Genomic DNA, 19,733 nt, shown 5'->3' on the forward strand with positions numbered 1-19,733 from the left:
AATCTACAAAGTCATTTGGGTTGTGTGATCACTTCTAAACAGCCATTCTGCTGATTGGACATTATTTTAAATAATCCTTTTCTAGTTTAAGCTGCAACAGTGGATTTGCTCACTTTTTGTTGAACAATGGAACATATTTCAGACTCAGATTGTTGCTACAGTAGTAGTAGTAGCGCAAAATCGCAGGTGTGATATTCACACAGGGATTAATTAACACAATAAAAAGGCAGGAATGTGTGAGCAGCACCAACGTGTTAGTGATGTGTGAAGTTCAACAAACACGTTTTGTTTGCAGAGACTTGACTGGTTTAATGAAGCCGTTAACTCTCGGCTCTCAGGGTAGCAGATTTGTGATAATTGCCTGTAAAACCTTATTCAGGTTAATACCATAATGTGAACAATGATTCTGGGAAAAGATCTGTTTAAGCGGCATTGTTATAAGCGAAACCTGTAAGATGTTAATAGGTTTTCGGAGGAATTTCAAGAAACGTCAGTACCATCTGGAAAAGCATTCAGCTGTCGATAAGAACATCTGACTGAAAATGTGGCTCAGATGTATATTTGTGTTTAGTGGTCTACATCCAATGAAAATAATGTTTTATTCTCACATGATTCTTAATTTTAGTCTCTTTGGATGAATGTAGACTTGTATTTCACTGATAGTGTTGACATTACAGAGGTTTGATTGCTCCCAATACTCAGAGTAGATGGCTTTTGTACACTGAAAGCCACAAAGGTCTCTTTACATTTTCTTAAAAATTTATTCCCAGGCAAATGTTCCAACACGCACCATCCAATCGTCATAATTTGCTCTCCTGATTTGCTGACATCCAAATGTGAAAAAACAACAAACAGAGCAAAGTCATGTCAATAATTTGGGGTCCGTGTGGGATTGGAGCACAGCAGCAAAGCTCCGCATTGTGCCAAGACAGCTCGACTCCATTTGGAAGCTCTTTTCCCATAGGAGGCAGCTGAGGCGTAATTGTAGTTGGGGGAGCAGAGGGGGGGAGGCAGGTCAGATTCAATTACATCTAATTTCACCTTGCTGTATTCACTATCATGCTTTTATTTGGAACAGCAGAAATGGGCGCTCGTTTGCGGTCGGCTCTGGCTGAATGACTATGCATTTCCTAACTCCCATTCACACAAACATGCGGCAAATGGGTCAGCGTGAAACGAGACCCGGCGTGCTTTGCATCGCAAAAATGTCTGATTCACAGGTGCTGAGGCTCTGCGGCGAAGCCAAACAGGACTTTATGGGTTAACACCAACAAAATCAGACACTTTTATTTGAAAAAGTTGTCTGATTTGTGCAGGAACATTGGAGGCTCCCTTAGACTTTTTAGTACTATTTAAGATTTGTTTTAGCTTGTTATGGTCAGAGGTGTTGCGACATTTCTCCAATTGATCCTCTCGATCCAGCAAAGAGAGAGCAGGAGGTTAAACGGCCGTTAAAGATATTTCTTCTGCAGGGGAGTGTTCGGACTTGGCTGTGAACACTTTCCAAACAAGATGCTAACACGTTTAGGGTGTGAGTGGTGTGCTGGGTGTGTGTTTTATGTATGTGTATTAGAGCTGGAACAGTGGGAGAGAGCGAGAGATCAGGTGGCTGAGAGCTCCAGGATGATGAGGAAACCAGATGGCCCAGTTTCTTCACTCACCTACTGGACTTTTGTACAGCTCAGGAGTTTCTTTCCCACTTTTTCCTCAACAACAAATACATCACCTTCAAGGGCTTTTATGAATTCAATGTGTCAAATTGCTGATCCATCTCTAGGAGTACATATATATGGCCTTTCTTGTGTGGGGGGGCCGAATATGAGAGCTACCTGTATACCAACAACCATCTGTCTGATCAGCACATCAGATGGAGTTTATATACTTAAAAATGTGCATCACATAATTATTAAAATACACTTTTATACTGTTCATATTTGTGACTTTTAATGTCTGTTATTGGAAATGTATCTAATCGTCTACCATCGTGTTAAGTGACTAGAGTTTGATATGACATGTGCTTTAACAAATATTACATTAAAATGTTTGTAGTATTGACCATCATTTCTGTGTAGCAACTATCTGAGGGGAAAGTCAATTCAAGAAAATTCTGTCCAAAACTATGACATCACAACTTTGTCTCTCTTTGGACTGAAGTGACTAAGCTCCTGAGAGGAAGCTGGGCGTGATCCTTAGTCAGTGCTGTAACATCGGGCTGTGGGTGTAAGAAATCTACTGACAAGTACCGAATACAACATTCATTTGAAATTTATTTACTCATGCTCATGCACATTTTTCAGTTGAACTGTGCCTCTGATGTTCAATCACTCAGACACTGAAACCTGATTGATTAAGCGTACAATTACTCTGCATTGAGAATAATAAACGTCAGCATTTGTACAGCTGGCAGATGGTTGTCAGCTGTGCCACCAACCTGTCAGTGAAGCAGTTTGCTCAGGCTGATTTAAGTCACAGATTACTTAACATCTCTTTATCATCTTTCCCTTCAGTTCTCCTTCCTTTCCCCTTTCCTCTTTTGTCCATCCCACTTTCACTATCATCCCATCCCTTTTCCCTTCCCTCGTCTATTCCCGCCTCCTCACTATGCCAGCCGCATTCCTCCCAGTATGGCTACACACTGGCAGCTGCACTGTAAACTTATCACGGGCGAAGAAAGGGGATCTGCCGTGCTCTCTTCCTGTCAGCACAGATGTCAAGGTGAACTTGGGGGACTCCTTAAATAACCGGCTCCACGACCCCGGGACCCTCGCACCCCCGTCAGCTGCACAGATTAGAGGAAGCCTCTTGTTTACAAGGGTAACATGGGGGGCTCTTTTTTAGCTGCAACCGTATCTACATCAGAGAGGATACTTACACAGGATGAAAAAAGATAGAAGGGTCTTGATCACCTGGTTGGTTGATAAATCATACAATGTAATTTAGGAGGTGATGGAGGTGGAGAAGGAATAGTGTGTGTGTGTGTAAGTGTGAATGTTAAGCAGATTGACTAATACAACTGGTCAAGAACTGATTCTTACTGTATTCATAAAGAAAGATGTGATTTAAATAGTGTTGATCAGCAGCTTGAGTTGTACAGTATCTTGGCATTAACATCCTCCCTCGGACCCACCCCAAACACTCACACACACACACACAGACACACATGCACACATGCACACACGCACACACGCACACACACACACACAGGTTACAGCTGTCTTTGATCCAAGGCTTCAGGCTGCACCAGTCTGTCAGCGGTCAGACTGGTGGGGAATACTCAGAGTGCCCGAAGATCCAGTTGCCCCCAAGTTGCAGCACCGCCCTGGCAGTCGTTTTGGCACCAGAGCTCCACTGACAAGAGCCTGTATCTCGCGGCAGTAAAAAAAGTGGCATTGTTCACACACAGCAGCGTCTGCGCAGGTTTCCTTCCTGTCCTGCCCACTCGCCATGTACACCTCCGCTAAGCTAACCTCTTCGGATAGTGTCACGAAATGGTTGGAACAAGAGCTTCCAATAATAATAATTACTTGAAGTTGTTTGTTCTCGTCTCACTCAATGTTTTGGATGACTTAGATTGGGATGAACTTTCTGTAAAAATTTGCGAAGAAGCAAGAAGCAAGAAGGAGCAAGAATTGTGTATTTTGACAATTCCTTATTCAATTAAAATGATTGACAGCACAGTAGGTAGACAGATGAACAAAATGCCATATTTGAGTCAGCTAAGGTTCCAGTCTCACAAGATGATCATCAATGTTAAAATTCTGCTTCTGCTGTTGGACTTTTACACCTACACTAAGTGCACTCATTGACACTTGTAGCACTTAAACATTAACATTCAGAAATCAAGACGCATGTTCTCCACTCAGTTATAGTTTGACTGCAGGACGCCCACATAAGCAAGGATGGAAAAGATCTGACTGCCTGACCGCCTGTACTTTATTCTTGGTTTATATCCCTCTTCCTTTTTTTAGAGACTGTTTCAGCACAAATAAATCAATGTTCTCTGCTGCAGCCGCGATACGCCCGTAACAACTTTAACATTAACCAGAAAACCGGAAAGCACAACATGAAAACCACAAATAACAATGCCCTCCTCATGCCACATTGATCATATGGTCAGTCAAACCCATAAATTCTGTCATGCTGTACATCTGAGATCTGAATAGGGTGAGGGGCTGATCTATGCCAGCCATGCCAGGCAGCGCAGTTGGGGAGGGGGTTGCGGGGGGGTTCAGATTGCAGGCCTCTGTTCTCTGGTCTTGGCTTCCCCTGGGATCCCAGCCAGGTAAACTGTCAAGGACCACTTCCTCCCTCACAAGCGGCAGGCTTTAAAGGGACTTTAACCCCCCCCCCCCCTACCCCCATCCTAGCCTCCTCCCTCCGTCTCCTCCTGTTTATACCCCGGACTAATCCACCCTCATATCCCTGCCATGTTCCTAGCCAATGTGGGGTGGAGGGTTTCAAATTATTGGCCAATCAACAGTCAAGGTGGACCACTAGAGCAGCAATGACAACGTCCTCCCAAGATAGAAGTGTTCTAATCGGGATCAAAACATTCACCGAAAAATGAGAATAGAAGTGACGGAATTTGTTTTTTCTTGTGTCCTGTTGTGTTTTTACTGAAGCATGATTAAAGCCTCCATTGAAAGTGTCAAATTTAAAAATGAGAGTAAAGACAAAACGCGCTCATTAGCACGGTTCGGACTTTCACGTCGCTCCTATGGATTGATGCACGTAACCCTCCCCCATCGCTTTAGGTGCTTTGGCATTGTGATGGTGGAGCACAATGCAGTTAAATCCTGCGAGTCAGGACTTCTTTGGTGAGACGGAAATGCGATTGACAGCGGAGGGAGGAGGGGTATTGGCGGCGTCTCACAAATCCTTTCTCCCTTCTTTTTCCTCTCCCGTCTCAGCCGAGGAAAAGTGCCACTCAGACTCTCCCTGGCAACAATGTGCTGAATCAAGTCAATTATCGGACTTGGGTCTGGAATTCAAGTCTGCCATCACATCACTGTCATACTCTTTTCTTCTTTACTTTGACTGACAAGCAGCTAACTTGTACTTACATGGCTTATTTAAACAAACATGACCTGGGACTTGCTTTGCTCCCGAATAATAGTTTGTCCTTTTTTTTCTCACATGGATCTCACTCTGTGCTATATTATGACCGCAGTATTTCAGGTTCTATCTGGCATCTTGTTCCAGTAAACGGGTTAAGCACATATACTTTGTCACTGATGGATGCTTTATGCTCTTGTGAGGTTATTTCTGTATATTTCCAAATTATGGGTTTAATATTTTAGGAAGTGAAAAGTTTAGAGAGTTCATTTGGATGGCGGTCCAAACCTTTTAAAGCCCTGTAGCTCAAAATGGGTCTGGGGGGGCAGACAGAACAGTTTGATACTAAGGTCACGCTATAGTAGAGTGTTCTAAATAAAAATGCAAACATTATTTATGACAGTCCTGTGTAGCCCGGCTTAACTCTTGCACATGTATTTTCACACCCATAAATCCGTGTAATGTACACACACTGTATCCTCTGTCCTGACGCACAACAATGGCCTGAAGCCACTACATCATAAACAGAGAGTCACAGACGCACAACGTGTGTTTATGTGACCAGGACATACACTTCCTGTGGTAATGACTGGACACATTTTAACTGGTTAGTCAAAGGTGCAGCAAGTGAGGTTTCTACTGTCTGATCGTAAACTGTTATACGTCTGAGGAGGGTTGAATGTGCTGCTGCCAGTGTATCATGTTTCGAGACAATAATTCATGGAGGTATTATTTTGGAAGGAGTAGATCTCCCACATTACAGTGTCACCAAAAGAGGTCGATAAAGAGCTATAGATATTGGCTGAAATGCATTATAACCATCATTGCAAATCATTGGCTTTGGCTGCCGATGAAAACAAAGGCCCGGTGGAATATTCCAATCCTCAGCTTAGAAACTTTATTCTTGGCACATTGACGGGCCGGCATGTGACACAGCGTGAGAGGTGACGCATACAGGACATAGTTTTACTCATCCTGTCAACTACTACAGGTTTTCATGTGAAGCGGAGAGCAAGTTCAACTCATCTGACGTTTGTGCCTCAAAACGCTTGACAATGTCATATTTAAAAAGGGATTGAATTTCAGTTTCCGTATACTCAAATCCCCATATCAGTCAAACCCTAATAGGACCAGGTGGTGATTACACATACAGAACATACCCAGACTGTTGATACAGGGCCCACTCAGCCATAAGCAATGTGTCTGGTGATTCATTTCCATCCACTTAAAGCAGCACGTATGTTACACATATTTGTAGGGCTATTGCCAGTTTCACGGCCATGATAAACATTTGAAAGACAACAGACTCGGTGGCACCTTTGAGGTCTGAAGTGTCTCACATTCTGCTGCTCCACTTTTAGCATCCCCACAAAGTTCATTTTTCACAGGCTGCTAACAAACATGTCGAGCTCAGAATAAAACTGAGTGTCCTTCAAGCTAAGACAGACGTCCGTGACACTCAAATACACACTCCGGAGGTACAACAGAAATGTGCTTAAGAACACACACACACACAGATATTGAATGTATTGATGCTTACTTGTGCCCATACAGACTAAATGGTTCTTGTGGTGCTATCCTAAGCAATCGATACAGGGTGAGATTGTGGAATGTCCTAAATGGAAAGGGTTAATTCTTTGGGAAGCATTAATTTGCTCTGTAAATTTCATAGCAGTTTGCGTATTAGATTGAACATCAAGTTGACATTTTGGCCTAAGGGTGGTGCTAGAGGAAAGCTTATGTAGAGACCAAAATGGGAATGGCTCACCCTCTGGAGAGCATGAATATGCTTTGTCAATTTCATGAGATTCTTATAATGGTTGTATAGGTACTGATTGTATTGTTTGAGAAATCTAGTTGTGGATTCAAAGAGATCTGACAGCAGCGTCCTCACGCCCACTGGCAGGCAAACCGTTTTCATTGTTTTTCATTTTGTTGTCTTTATTGGCTTGCTTTTCCAATCAAACTCATATTTTCAGGTTTTCACAGTTTCAGTCTGTAGCGTTTCCAACAAGACGTCTGTAAGCGTTTTAGTGCCTTTTAGTCACCTGGCTCTGCAAATAATCAAAAGCACTGCAGCCGTGTAAGTATAGCACGGAGCAGGGGTGACTGGCAGGGGCCAGGTGGGCACTGACAGGGCGCACAGTACCAAACTGTACATGCACACAACCCACAGTTCACTGAAGCAGCCTGGAGCCCAGAAGTAAATGGAAGAAAAATATGTTTTGGCTGCAGGGCATTTCTACAAGGATGATAGGTAGAGTGATCATTATTGGACAACAGGGAAACAGTCAAATGTGGTTTAATGAAAAGCTGGCCAACTTAAAGGTAAATAGATATGGCTATTAAATCAACATGTTGGTGATTTCTTAGTTTTCAAATTCGTAGAAGGATTTCTCTGCTCCTCTGTCTCATACACGGAGGTTGGAGATATGAGGATTTCCTGCAACAGTGACATACCAGCTTGGATTTGTCATTCACTGGCTCTTTCATATCATGATTCTGTCACATAAACTTGTTAAACGGCAGATTTTGTCCATTCATACGCCACCAATAGATCTAAAAGTGGTTATATGATGCTTTTAGTATAGCAGTATGGAACTTAAGCAATGATGTTACAATATTTTCAATGGCCTTTGGATCCCGTCTTACCATTTGTGGGACACAGAAAGTCACAAAAAGCTGTAAAAGTGCCAGACCATCTGGAAAGCTTTGAGTTGAAAGGCTTCCACACCTGCAGTGGCTGGGGAATCTCCTCTGAAGCTGCAGACAAACCTCCACGTTAACAGGTTTCACGCACCATCCAACAGACACTTACTCCCATGTAAAAACACTAACATCCTATTGACAAGACCAATTAGCACTAATGTGCGGTGACTGGCACCTCCCCTTGGTCTCACAGGCTTGCACCGACAGACTACAGCTACATAGATACACACACATGCACACACATTCCCAGGTACTAAATTCACTAAATGTGTATTGCTAAACTGTAAATTACTTTAGTCTTTTGAATTTAGTACGTACACACACACACACACACACACACACACACACACACACACCTCTAAAAAAATGGCCTAATAACTACCACCCGGGGGCTGCAGCAGGAAAACAGGTGGCTTTAGTGTCTGAAGGAGTCGGTCTGCTTTAGCTTTCAGATACAAACAAGGAACAGTCGCTGATCACCTAAGAGTATTTTCAGCTACATAATTCACCTATAATTTATAAAACAACCAAATAACATCTGATAATTGACCCAGGTCAGTTACACAATGCTACACAGCAGGAAAACTGAACCAACATCCTTTCATCAGGTTCATCAGCTGCATGCCTTTCATGGCCTCCACTATTTTGTATTAACATTTTTGAGCAGTCAGCGTATATCATTAGTTCTCACATAGCAAAGCACTGATGGTTTGTTGCAGGCAGCACACAGCCGTTGCTTATTCGAGGCTTGTTGCCCAGTGGCCAGGGAGCAGAACACAGTGTGATGAGCCAGGTTAGACAGGAATGACCTAATATGACACAAAATGGCCCTCACTGCCAGCTGAGCTGGAAATACACCGCCACTTGTCATCATCTGTGAGTGAGCTGAAGGGCACCAGTGAAGTGTGAGGGCACCAGTTGGCATGAACACCATCAAATGCATCGGATAGTAAAACCAGATCATTGCGCAGTCTCACTCAAACTCATCTGGATAGATATAATCATGAATTTGAATATTGTCTATCTAGATGCATTGATGTGTACATTCTTCCATAGTTATTTGGGTAGTAGGACGATGCAAATAAAATGCACAATAAGTGCTTATAACTCACTAAGTTGACAAATCTAGTATAAGCACACCCCATTCATTTCCACTAATTCCCACAATTAATAGCCGTTTTCACAAAACAAATAAAAAGGAATAATGGCGATCTGTATTGTGTCAATGTAAATCATCTTGAATCTATCCTATATTCACCTGACAGTCTGCTATGATTCATCTAAACCAGATGTTTAGTTGGTGAAGCGTCACACGTTGCAGGTTTTATGTGAGTGAAGTGACGTGTGTCAGTCACCAGATGGATGGACGGACTTACCTGGGGGACACAAGCAGCTGTGGGAAATGTCCCTCGCGGCTCGCGTCTTCGGTAGTCGCGCTGCAAGCTTCTGCAAGACAGAAGGAAAAAAGAAGGTTGGTTGTACGTTGAGACTATTAAGAGCCTGACAGGACGTCTCCCCTCCATCAAAACACTGTAGTTTTTGACATTCACTTCTTACCGTGTTGACATTTTTAAGACTTTTTAAGGCTTATAGCTGCTAGCGATCACTCAGAGTTTATGTCGCTGATGATATATAGAAAGTATCCTAAAGCATTCATCATTTTCAAAGTAAAAACGCCTCAAAAACCTTCTTTAAATACAAAATGTTTGCACCTGAAAGCTATGAGACTAATACTTATACTCTTGCACAACAAGAAATACAGTGAAAAAATACAATAAATCACAATGTAGGCAAAACAATACACTAATAAAATCCTCAATAATATTTCCTTCAAAAGATGTTTTTGATGCACATAGTGTAGTCTTATCTGAACCGTTCAGACAGAAACTGAACACTGTATATTGTTCTTCAACACAAGGCCACCAAACACCTTTTAGTCTTTATCAAACTATCAAAGTGTGACAGTTGACCCCATTAGATCAACAAAAGCCTGCTTGAGATTTGACCCTGAACAGAATACAAAAACATCCAAGTGCATTCCCCCACAGCATAGCGTTCAGTCCCATCGGTGGTGGTTACTAGCAGAGGAATGCCGGCGCTGGCTGTTTAGAGGCCTGCAACAGGTGCTGAAGGGGATGTTATGAAGCTGCTGTCATTCTAAACATTGGTTCCGTGTTCTCGGTACTGCCCAGTTACCTCAGTGTGCCCTGTTATCTGTGGCGAGAGATGACGGCAAGAGAAAATAGCTACGGTCCCTTATTATGCACGGGGATGAGATTCGGTCACGGGTACAAAAACAGTGCGTCATCAACGTACTACAGACTTGCTGAACCCAATCTGCTCAAAGGCTTTCTGTCAGTAGTCCAAATCAAAATCGTCCGCCAATTATCAAATTCAACAGGTTACTGACTGAACCATGACCCCATTTTCAATCTACTGTCCTGTATGACCGCACCCTCAGACATGTTCCCCTTAAATCACATGATATTCATTCCTTATTACTTCCCGGAATTTATTTGGTTGATATTGGCAGGCAGCTACGTGGACCTGGAGAAGTCTTTAGTGAGCCGGCACAGAACCAGAACTCTGTGGACGAACCTGAAACACTTTAAATGAAAAAACATTCGTCCAACGAGATCATGGAGACAACTCAAGAGGATAGATTCACCTAAATTGCTGCCGATCTCAAAATACAACCACATCAAAGTCATAACCGACTCTCAGAGGCCTTTAAACTCTGACTGAGAAGGTTTAGTGTAACGGCCACTACACATCAAAGGACCGTCAGTGTTATTCCCATGCACTCATGTATACTGTAGGTTCTTCTTTACCTACACAAGCTGTACAATATCTTTAATATCTTAAGTCATAAATAGAGATCTACCACAGCGATCACAGTCTATGTCTGCGGTCGGCCAATCAAAGAATTTCTGCTGCATCCGAGCGATAACTCAAGGTCATCTGGTGATCGGTCTAACATGCTAATTATGATGCACAGCATACAGTATAAGCAGCTGGGGTGCCTGCCCCCCAGTCCATTCCACTCCCAGCACATTCAATCTCTGCCTGCCCCAGTTTATAATGGTAACCCGACGCCAGAGTTTTTCATGTGGATTTAAAAATCTATTTTAAAAGGATGACAAAACTCTTTAACTATCCTGTAGTCAGATTAACAGTAAGCCGTGGCACCGGTGCCCACAGCGTCCCTCTTATGGTGATATCTGCCTCGTCCTTTCCTTTGGGTTTTTCTTAGCCTTACTTCTGTCATCCCACAAGAGGGATTTGGGGATTCTGAGTAGTTGCAGCATGAATCCTGTGCTCCAATATGACCCCAGCTGATTTATCTACCAGGCGTGCGATTAGCACTTGGGTGTCGTCACTCAAACAGCCTTAAGCACTTAGTACTGTATTATTCTTTTCTTCTTGGAAGTCGTCTGATGTTCCCCGTAGGAAATCATGACCGTATCTGTTATTTGTAAATACTGTAAATACTATGCATGATCTAATATTGTGACACTCTCTCTCTCTCTCGCTGTGTCGGTGTGTGTGTGTGTGTGTGTGTGTGTGTGTGTGTGTGTGTGTGTGTGTGTGTGTGTGTGTGTGTGTGTGTGTGTGTGTGTGTGTGTGTGTCCAGCCATCACTAACTGTTCTCTGACATAGTGCAGAGGTGGCCAGGGCCCTTCTGCTGGAGTGTGTTGTTTGCATTAGGCTGTCTGATTAGCATGTGGGCCATTTATACTCCCAAATAACCACACACGAGGAAACATTTGTGTTTGTGTTTGTGAGTATGTGTGTGTGGAGGGGGCACGGCCGCACCTCAGCACTACATAGACTTCACAATGTATTGGGTGACAGATCTGCGGGGAGCACGGCGAGGAAACCGGGGCAGGGGCAGACTGTATTTTCCACTTTTCTACACCTTCAATTCTGGCCTGCAGCTCACAACAACCTTCTGCCCTGACAATGTGCACCAGGCTTCTGCCAGGCCTACAGCGAGCACTTTGTGGCTAATTGTAAATGTTTAAGAGGCCATGTTTAAGGTGAGATAACGGTGGAGTCAGGGGGAGGTCGGGGGGTCAAGATATTTTCAGGGGTGTTTGGAAGGGTTTGGAGGTTATTTGGGGGGGAGGGGGAATGAACCAACACAAGGACCTCACAAGTCTTTTTAAACTTGAACACCTGCTGAGATTTTAGCTTCATTGTTTTGAGGTGCTGTGAGCGCCTCCATCCATGTTAAATGATGTTTAAAGTAGGGAAATATGGAATGCTTCCACAGAAAATAGTTTTAGTGCAACATACTGCAGTAAAACCGACCGCCTCTGCTCTACGCGATCAGTCAATCTTTCAGCACATGCATGTTAAGAATTTCACTCTCAACTCTTTCCTCTTTTCCAATGTCATATATACATGCACACAATAATGAGACTAAAATCTGCATACATTCAGGTATGCTTACTATGAGTAACAGACCAATGCGATACTGATTTACTCCAGCATGTCAACATTGTGGTCCGACCTACACATGCAGTCACTCCTCATATGATTACGCAACACATTGCATATGCTCAATCCAAAAATATGAGTGCCAGCTAATCCACAGCCCTCCAAGGAAGCATTGCAAACAAATGACTGTCAAAGGCAAGGTGAGCACGTTCAAAAAAAACAACATACATCCAGCATCTGTGAAAACAACTAGAAACATTGGCCGAGAGCCCAAAAGATTCATCCTTGATCTAAACAGAAAAATAGCGCAACAAATTCTCTGATGCTGGAACGGAGCACAGTTTTCCATAACAGAGGAAACTTGCCATTATTGACACAGACAGGGAGGCGTATTCTGGACAGTGTTGTGTGAAAGTACCACTCTCTCTCCCTCTCTCTCTCTTTCCCTTTTCAAAAGGACACATCTGTTGTTGCATGCCATTAATAAAGAGTATTTATACATGCAGAGCTAAACAAAAAGGTGGGCTGCATCGCCTGAAGGCTGAGTTGGAGATGAAGATGGAGAGGTCCTCCTCACTGGGCCCCAAATGAGGAGACCCAGAGCCAGTCAATGAAACAAAAACATCTATTTCTGGCTTATCCTTTTCTCTGGCCTTCTTACTACAGTATTTGTGGTCTACTATGACGATTAAAGCTACAACATCAAATGTGACCTTCTTCTGTCTCCAGCAGCAGTAGTAGTAGCCCATGCGCCTCTGCCCACCCTTAGGTGCAAACCGGCTCTAGTGAAAGGGGACGGGGTGGAGGGGCCGGGGGAGGGCATTATAAAAGTTAGGCAAACAGAGGGAGAGAAAACAGGGACCCTGCGGGACTTCAATCACTCTGGAAGAGCTTGTTAGTGGAGCTGTGGAAGTGGTCTATTAAAGGGCAGCGCAGGGCCGTCTATGGGAGCAACAGATGTGAGAGACCCGGGGTGATTTTTATCTCAGCAATGATGCTCGGATCATTTGTTTGATACTTTGCTTTAAAATCTGAGAGTCCTGCAAGGAACACTGGGAAATATGGAAATTCATACCCTTCAGTACAACAGAGCTGCTTTTCTACTTCTACTGTCTCTGTGGATGAATTCAACTATTTTCTCTCACTGGAATAAAAAAATATACTGATGAATATTATGAGATCATCCAATTTCCACTCAATCTGCAGCATATTATTCCTCTTAAGACCCAAAAACGAATAAAACCACTCAAACATACAAAATAATCAAATTAGAGTTAGACACACCAAGAACTTAACTAATTAGAAAACGAATCCACTAATTGCATTGATTGATATTCCTCATCATCTAAAAGTTTAATTTGTTACTGCGTTCTATAACAAAAAGTCCGAACTTTAATGCAAAATACAAAATCCACCACACGCTCGATCACTTGTGGAGCGATCGAGGCGCGTCTGTCCTCAAAGGAAAAAGTTCAGACTAACTCTTAATAGCAGCTGAGCCATGACATATAAGCTTCTAACTGCGCTTCTTCTTCATCTCTTTCAACAATTGTCTTCGGGAGGAGATGACTGAAACTATCCAGAACCCCCAATTGTGAGCACAGAGCGTGCGTGTGTGTGTGAGTGTGTGGACGCGCTCACCTCATCCAGGATCCGCTCCAGCCGGCCCATGATAACGGGCTCCACCTGCTCCACGGACAACATCCAGGCGGAGAGCTGCGCGTCCCGCTGCTGCCTCTCCAGACTTACTATCCGGGATTGCAGCTCCGACGTCCGCGCAAACACCGCTACGCAAACCCCGACGGACAGGAGAGACAAGACCATGCAAACGGCCACCCCGGACAAATCTCTCCAGTTTCTCCACCAAAGCGGCTTCTTGGACGGGTGCTGCTCACTGCAAGATCTCCTCCTGTCGCTCGCTTTCCCATCGACTCCCAACTTCTGATCCTCTCCCATTTTAGGCGTCTTATTCGAGTTTTATCCACTTCGAAATCCCTCTACTCATCAGGTGGAGAGAGGCAGAGCAGGAATCCCTAACGACATGCAACTCTTGGGGGGGTGCTTGTTGAGAGGAGAGGAGGTCTGATCTCTCTCTCTTATATGGAGAAAAGTGTCCCTCTCTTCTGCAAAAGTGTCTCCAAAGTTCCCTTCGCTGCCCCTCGGATCAACGTCTACAAGAAAGTAAGAATACGAGACATTATGTAGATGTCCATCAATCAATCAAGTCAGTCAGTCAGCGGTTGGTTCTATTCTGAGGGAGGACTCGGTGGTGGCTCCTGTGCGCTCCGACTGTCCCATCTGCCGGTTCTCCTCAGAGCGAGTCCCGCTATGTGCCGCAGGTTCAGCCGTCAGTGCGCGTTGTCCTGTAACCTGAGCTGGTCTCTCTCTCTCTCTCTCTCTCTCTCCTCTGCCGCGGGCCCTTGCTCCCCTCTGCACGCTCCTCCTATGAGCGCCTTTAGGTTAGATGCCTGGGCGGGATCCACGGCGACGTTGCTCATCCCCCCCTCCACCTCCACCCCACCCCCGACCCCACTTTGATCACTTAGAGAGGGATATTTTTAGGGTGAGCACAGCGACACAACGCAACACATAACACTGGCCCTTCCTGACTCCAGATCCAGGATCGGCTTCCATGGAGGAGACCGAGAGTGCACCCGCGATCACGCAACCTGCAGCGCGTCAAAAAGACCGCAGAAGTTTATGATTGGAGTGTGATCACAACACATAAGTTTGTTGCCACGATAACAGAGATAACAGATGTATGTTTGTCTTGTTATTGCCTTTATAACAGACGTAGGAGGGTCGTTATTTATATAAAGTATCATAAACATCATAAAGTCACAAAGAATCAAGCCCATCTGCAGCACATTGAAATTGAAACATTGGCCAATAAAAGTTCCTCTTTGATCATATCTCTAATCTGACATGTACAATATCTTTACTCAAGTGTTCCTCACATCATCAGAACCATTTACAAGTACTTTCATTTCTCTGCTGCTCTCTACTTCAATACTTAAGAGGGAAATGAACTTGATTATTCATGACAGCTGCAGGTAGTTAGTTACTCTGCAGGTTCAGGTTGGACTTTCACAGCTCCTCTACTCCCAGTAGGATATTTAATTCACCTTTTTTCTTACCTATAATGGAGGCATTATTCCATTGTGGTATTTTTTTTAGTCCTTTTTCCACCTCTGCTGAATGTTACTGCATGAAATAAAAATCTATCAACATAAAGCTGCATGTGTTTGTGTTTATCTCCGGAACATCTCGCCAGGCCCAACAGTAACTTCTTTCCAAAGTCTGTGTGTTTACTGAGCCTCAGTTTTATTAGTATGCTTATCTCCCCAAACAGAAACATGTGCACCACCCACATATACACACACACACACACACACATATGATGTAATGTAGCCCATTGCCAACATAAACCTTTAATCGGCCTCTCCCATGCACAGATGAGAGATGAAGATCTGCTGGTCAAGGTTCAGACCAGTTAAGCACCTTTCAGGAGAAACCACACAGAAACCAAGGTCTGGCAGCAGACTTCAGAAAGGACGGAGCGACTCTATCAGCTTATCACCTCATTCCATCTCTTGTTGTTTACTCTATCAATAATAGCAATCGATCAAAGTCAATCAAAGATCTTCAGTTGATCCAGGAAACTCAGGGGTGTATGTTTGAAGTGAAATGTTGGTTGGAGATTCATAATTGCACTCAGCAGTGTGTGTCAGCAGCTAGAGGCTGTATGCAGTGTATGCTGGGGATTTAGAGCATTCGGGCCTGGTTTTAGGCTCTAAAAGTACTAGAGCCGGACATATAGACCCAATTTCATACATTGAATTCTTCCTTTTTGTGAAATCTTTGCCAGATTTCACTACAAAATATTTGCTCTTGGAATAAAAAGTAGGAGAGCAACACTAACTGCATGGTAATTGATACGTTCCTCTTATATGGATAATAAAAGTGTGGTGATGCATAATGACTCGGCCTTTTACAGCTCTCTGTGGGGGCCGTCGCTGGAAGGAGCTGCTACGTTCCGGCTGCCGTCTAAAGTATGGAGGTGAATTCTTTCCCTTCCCGGTTGCCTGGACCTCAGAGGGTACGGGCCGGTCACGAGGGGAAGACAAACAGCCCTCCCTCTTTGATTATTTTGCTGCCGTGTTTAGGTCGGCTCCACTGGCCTTTGAAGTCCCCTCCTGTCTCCCACCCCATTAATACAACGCTCTCAACACAGGCTGCTGAGCTGGACTCTGTTTGTACCCCTCTGAGCTGTGTGTGTGTGTGTGTGTGTGTGTGTGTGTGTGTGTCGTATCTTGTCCAAACACTCAGTTATAAGTTAGTATAAATAATGTAAAATGTGCAGAGTAAGTCTGAACGCGTTTCCTGCAATGAAAAGTGTAAAGTGTGTAGAATTTACAGAAGGGATTTAGTCTTGTTTCCACTACTTTTCTGTATTATTATTGAATTAATACTTCTTATTATCATACTGTTGTTTTGCACAAATCTGGTGGACTTTCTGTAACCTCAGCAGGGTTGAAAATGGGGTGAAACAACCCGAGCAGTTATAGACACCCTGGGTTAAGTTTGGGATTGTGACCCATTAGCAGCTATTGTCAATCAAAGTGTGTGTCTTTTGAGTCCATGAAAATGTGTCTGGATAGGGGGTAGAATCACTTTGTTTGATTAGAGGGATATATGAGAGAACATGATCACACAAAAAAGGCTGAAACTCCATCATATTGTTGGATTCATAACATCTATGAAACTATGAAGCCTCAAACAAACTGATGAATGAAAGCACAAATGAAACGTGAAAGTTATGGATGTTGGAAGATTAAATGGTGAGGGTTATGTGTTCAAATCTGTCAATTTCAGTCAAGAATTTGTAACTCACTGATTGTTGGAGAATCTGTTTACCATCTGTGGAGCGAACTGCACATTTATCATTAAATAGCAGCATAATGTAAATGTATAAGCCTTTATGTCTTTATGTGGTGATTCATCACAGCCGGATGTTGATTAATTCACAAAATTGAAGGGTGTACTACGTTTAATAATGCCAGAGTTATTAAATTCAGCTTAACAGTAACATGATGACTGAATGGCCATTGGATGGAGACGGTGGACCTCCGGCAGTGGCTCGTCTAATTGCCTTCTTAAAAAGCACACGGGTGGTTTCCATTATGGGACAAGTCTCAGGCCACCACAGAAGCTTTTAAAAAGCTAATAGAGAATTTCCTGTCTTGTGTCTTGTGCGCTGTAATTGTAGTCAGATCCGAGAGATGTCCCTTCCACTGTCTGCCACATCTTAGGAAGTCTTGCGCCTCACCCAGGTTTACGGCGACGGCTTCATTGGGCCGGAATCGCAGCGTAATGAAGCCGTGTGCCGCCAGCCCTTGTAATTACGACGTGGCTCTGTGTGGCCAGCTGGCTTTGTGATTCACCGAGCTGGAAAACACACTTTGAAAATGATCCTCAAAATGAAAGGAACATTTATTGCAATCATGGGATTCTTTTAAATTAAAAATGACTCATCTTGTTGTTATCGCAGCTGTGATAGTGATTGTGTTTGTAAAATGACTCTGCAGTGTGTCTTGCAGATCCACCGGTGATATGTGTCAGTTTGACTTATCGTTCATTTGATATTGATGGTTCTCGCCGTATTCTCAGTAATAACAACTTAAGCCCTGTGCAAACTCTGACAGCAGTAATCGTGTATGTTGTTGTAAGATGTGTATCTGTGTTAGACTACAGTATCGAGCTTCATCCCTGTCAGATGGTGTGTTGAATGCCTGCTGATTTGAAGTGCAACGACAAGTAGCCGGCAGCAGGCAGCAGGCAGAAACAGTTTGTCATCTATCTTCATCAGCCTACAGATGTGGCTTGTAGAAGCAGTCAAATTGTGAGATTTCAATCCTAAATATTTGACACGGAGACACAAAGGTGGTCAGAAGACGGCTGTAGGTACGGTGATCCAGAACCGTGGTTATAAACCCAACGACAACAAAAGATTTCATTAGGATTTAGAGCTTTGTGGGAGCGACCGGATGCTCCGTCTCCAGTACACCTGAGTTTGCAAGATCAGGCCTGATTCATACTTGAGGGCCCCACATGTGTCTTCAGGGAATTACAAAGAAAAAAGTGACTTACTTGGATATAGCTCCTTTCAAAACAAAAGGATAAAAGTAGATCAGAGCAGATCCTGTAAACATGGAGCTCAAAACATAAATTTTGGTTCAAAGACAATGTGTGTGTGTGGTTTAGGGTTAAGCGTGTGTGTGAGAGGATTTATCTGCTCACAATTATCTACCCCAACCAACTGAAGGGAGGACAATACGTCTTCATCCCCTCTTCTCCGCTCCTGACTGATGGCTCTTCCCTGGGCCTAAGTGGTTAAGGTCAGGGGGTTCAGCTGCTCTTCAGTGGTTGTGTCTGTGAGAGACACCCACGGGTGCTAAACTATAGATTCTCTGTTTGCTCTTAACCTACGGCAGATGGGGATTCATGTTAGTACTTCTTACGCAATAGCAAAATTGAAAGATTTAAACTGAATACGCAGATGATTTCATTGATGAACTCTGCGGTGAAACTTAAAAAGAGTCATCCAAAAATCATTCAGTGATTATAATGAATCACAGGTGCTCCAGAATCACTTCACCCCACATCGTCTCTGCATTCAGCATGCAGGCTCGATGTGGGTTGGAGCCTCTGGTCTCTGTAATGGATGAAGCCACCCGCCTGTGTGGATGGGCGAGGCTGTTTGGCTGCAATCTGTCTTCAACTTTGAAACGAGGGAAACATCTCAAGGTCAAAGGGATGTTCACAGCCCCTGAGGCCAAACACCACTAATCACCTGTCCTGGTAAAGTGGACACATGTGTCCAGCTGGGCTACTTTTCTATTAGAGGACGTGGAGGAAGGAGAGAGAGAGAGAGAGAGAGAGAGAGCCAGCACATCATTTGTCTGTGACTGGACCACCGTGTACGCTGCACGATAAATTGGGGAAAACTTTGATTCTCAGACTGACGGTTTCCCGCAGAAACAATTAGCTTCATAAATCAGAGTTAATTAGAGTCACACTGGGTTGGATCGGCTACAATTTGGTGGCATAGCATGAGCTGATAGATGGAAAAATAAAATATACTGTTTATAATACCATTACTCATTCTATACTTCATACAAAGCTTTCAAAATGTTGGCCTAATTGTTTGTTTTTTTTACAATTTTAGAAATTCCCATATTACGCTATTGATTCTAAATTCAACAAGCAACCGGTATAAATCCATAAGAACAAGCAAAAGGATATTTTTACAAAAAGAGGAAAAAGTATTTGACACAACTGCAGAAAGTGATGCTTGATGATGACATTAATATGGACCAAGTGGTATTTGTTTATGTCTGAAAGTGATGCTACTTGGTTTAACAGTACGTGACATCAAAGAACCACTTGACTGATCGATTGATTGAAAATTGTAATCCGTCTGTGTGTGTTGCAGATATTAGGTAGATGCAGGTGCGTCTCTCCTT

At 43.5% G+C, this 19,733-nt stretch overlaps 1 protein-coding gene across 10 annotated transcripts in view; it reads right to left on the minus strand.

The window, feature by feature from the left end:
• The window catches only part of col13a1 (collagen, type XIII, alpha 1), a 76,558-nt gene extending 61,903 nt beyond the window's left edge, over nucleotides 1-14,655 (minus strand). For 8 of the 10 annotated variants that reach the window (XM_076163991.1, XM_076163973.1, XM_076163965.1 and 5 more), the window contains exons 1-2: nucleotides 13,849-14,654; nucleotides 9,133-9,210 (exon numbers count right to left, since the gene is read on the minus strand). In XM_076163991.1, coding sequence (XP_076020106.1) covers nucleotides 9,133-9,210; nucleotides 13,849-14,163 — 393 coding nt within the window. In that variant the 5' untranslated portion in view covers nucleotides 14,164-14,654. Of the gene's footprint in view, nucleotides 1-9,132; nucleotides 9,211-13,848 lie in introns of all 10 variants that reach the window. The other 2 variants (XM_076163922.1, XM_076163913.1) reach the window with 1 other exon arrangement.
• Nucleotides 14,656-19,733: the final 5,078 nt, after the last annotated feature.

The sequence above is a fragment of the Genypterus blacodes genome, unplaced genomic scaffold (genome assembly GCF_046128005.1).
Source record: "Genypterus blacodes isolate CSIRO-AG114 ecotype Tasmania unplaced genomic scaffold, CSIRO-AGI_Gbla_v1 ptg000012l_1, whole genome shotgun sequence".
Taxonomy (NCBI): Eukaryota; Metazoa; Chordata; class Actinopteri; order Ophidiiformes; family Ophidiidae; genus Genypterus; species Genypterus blacodes.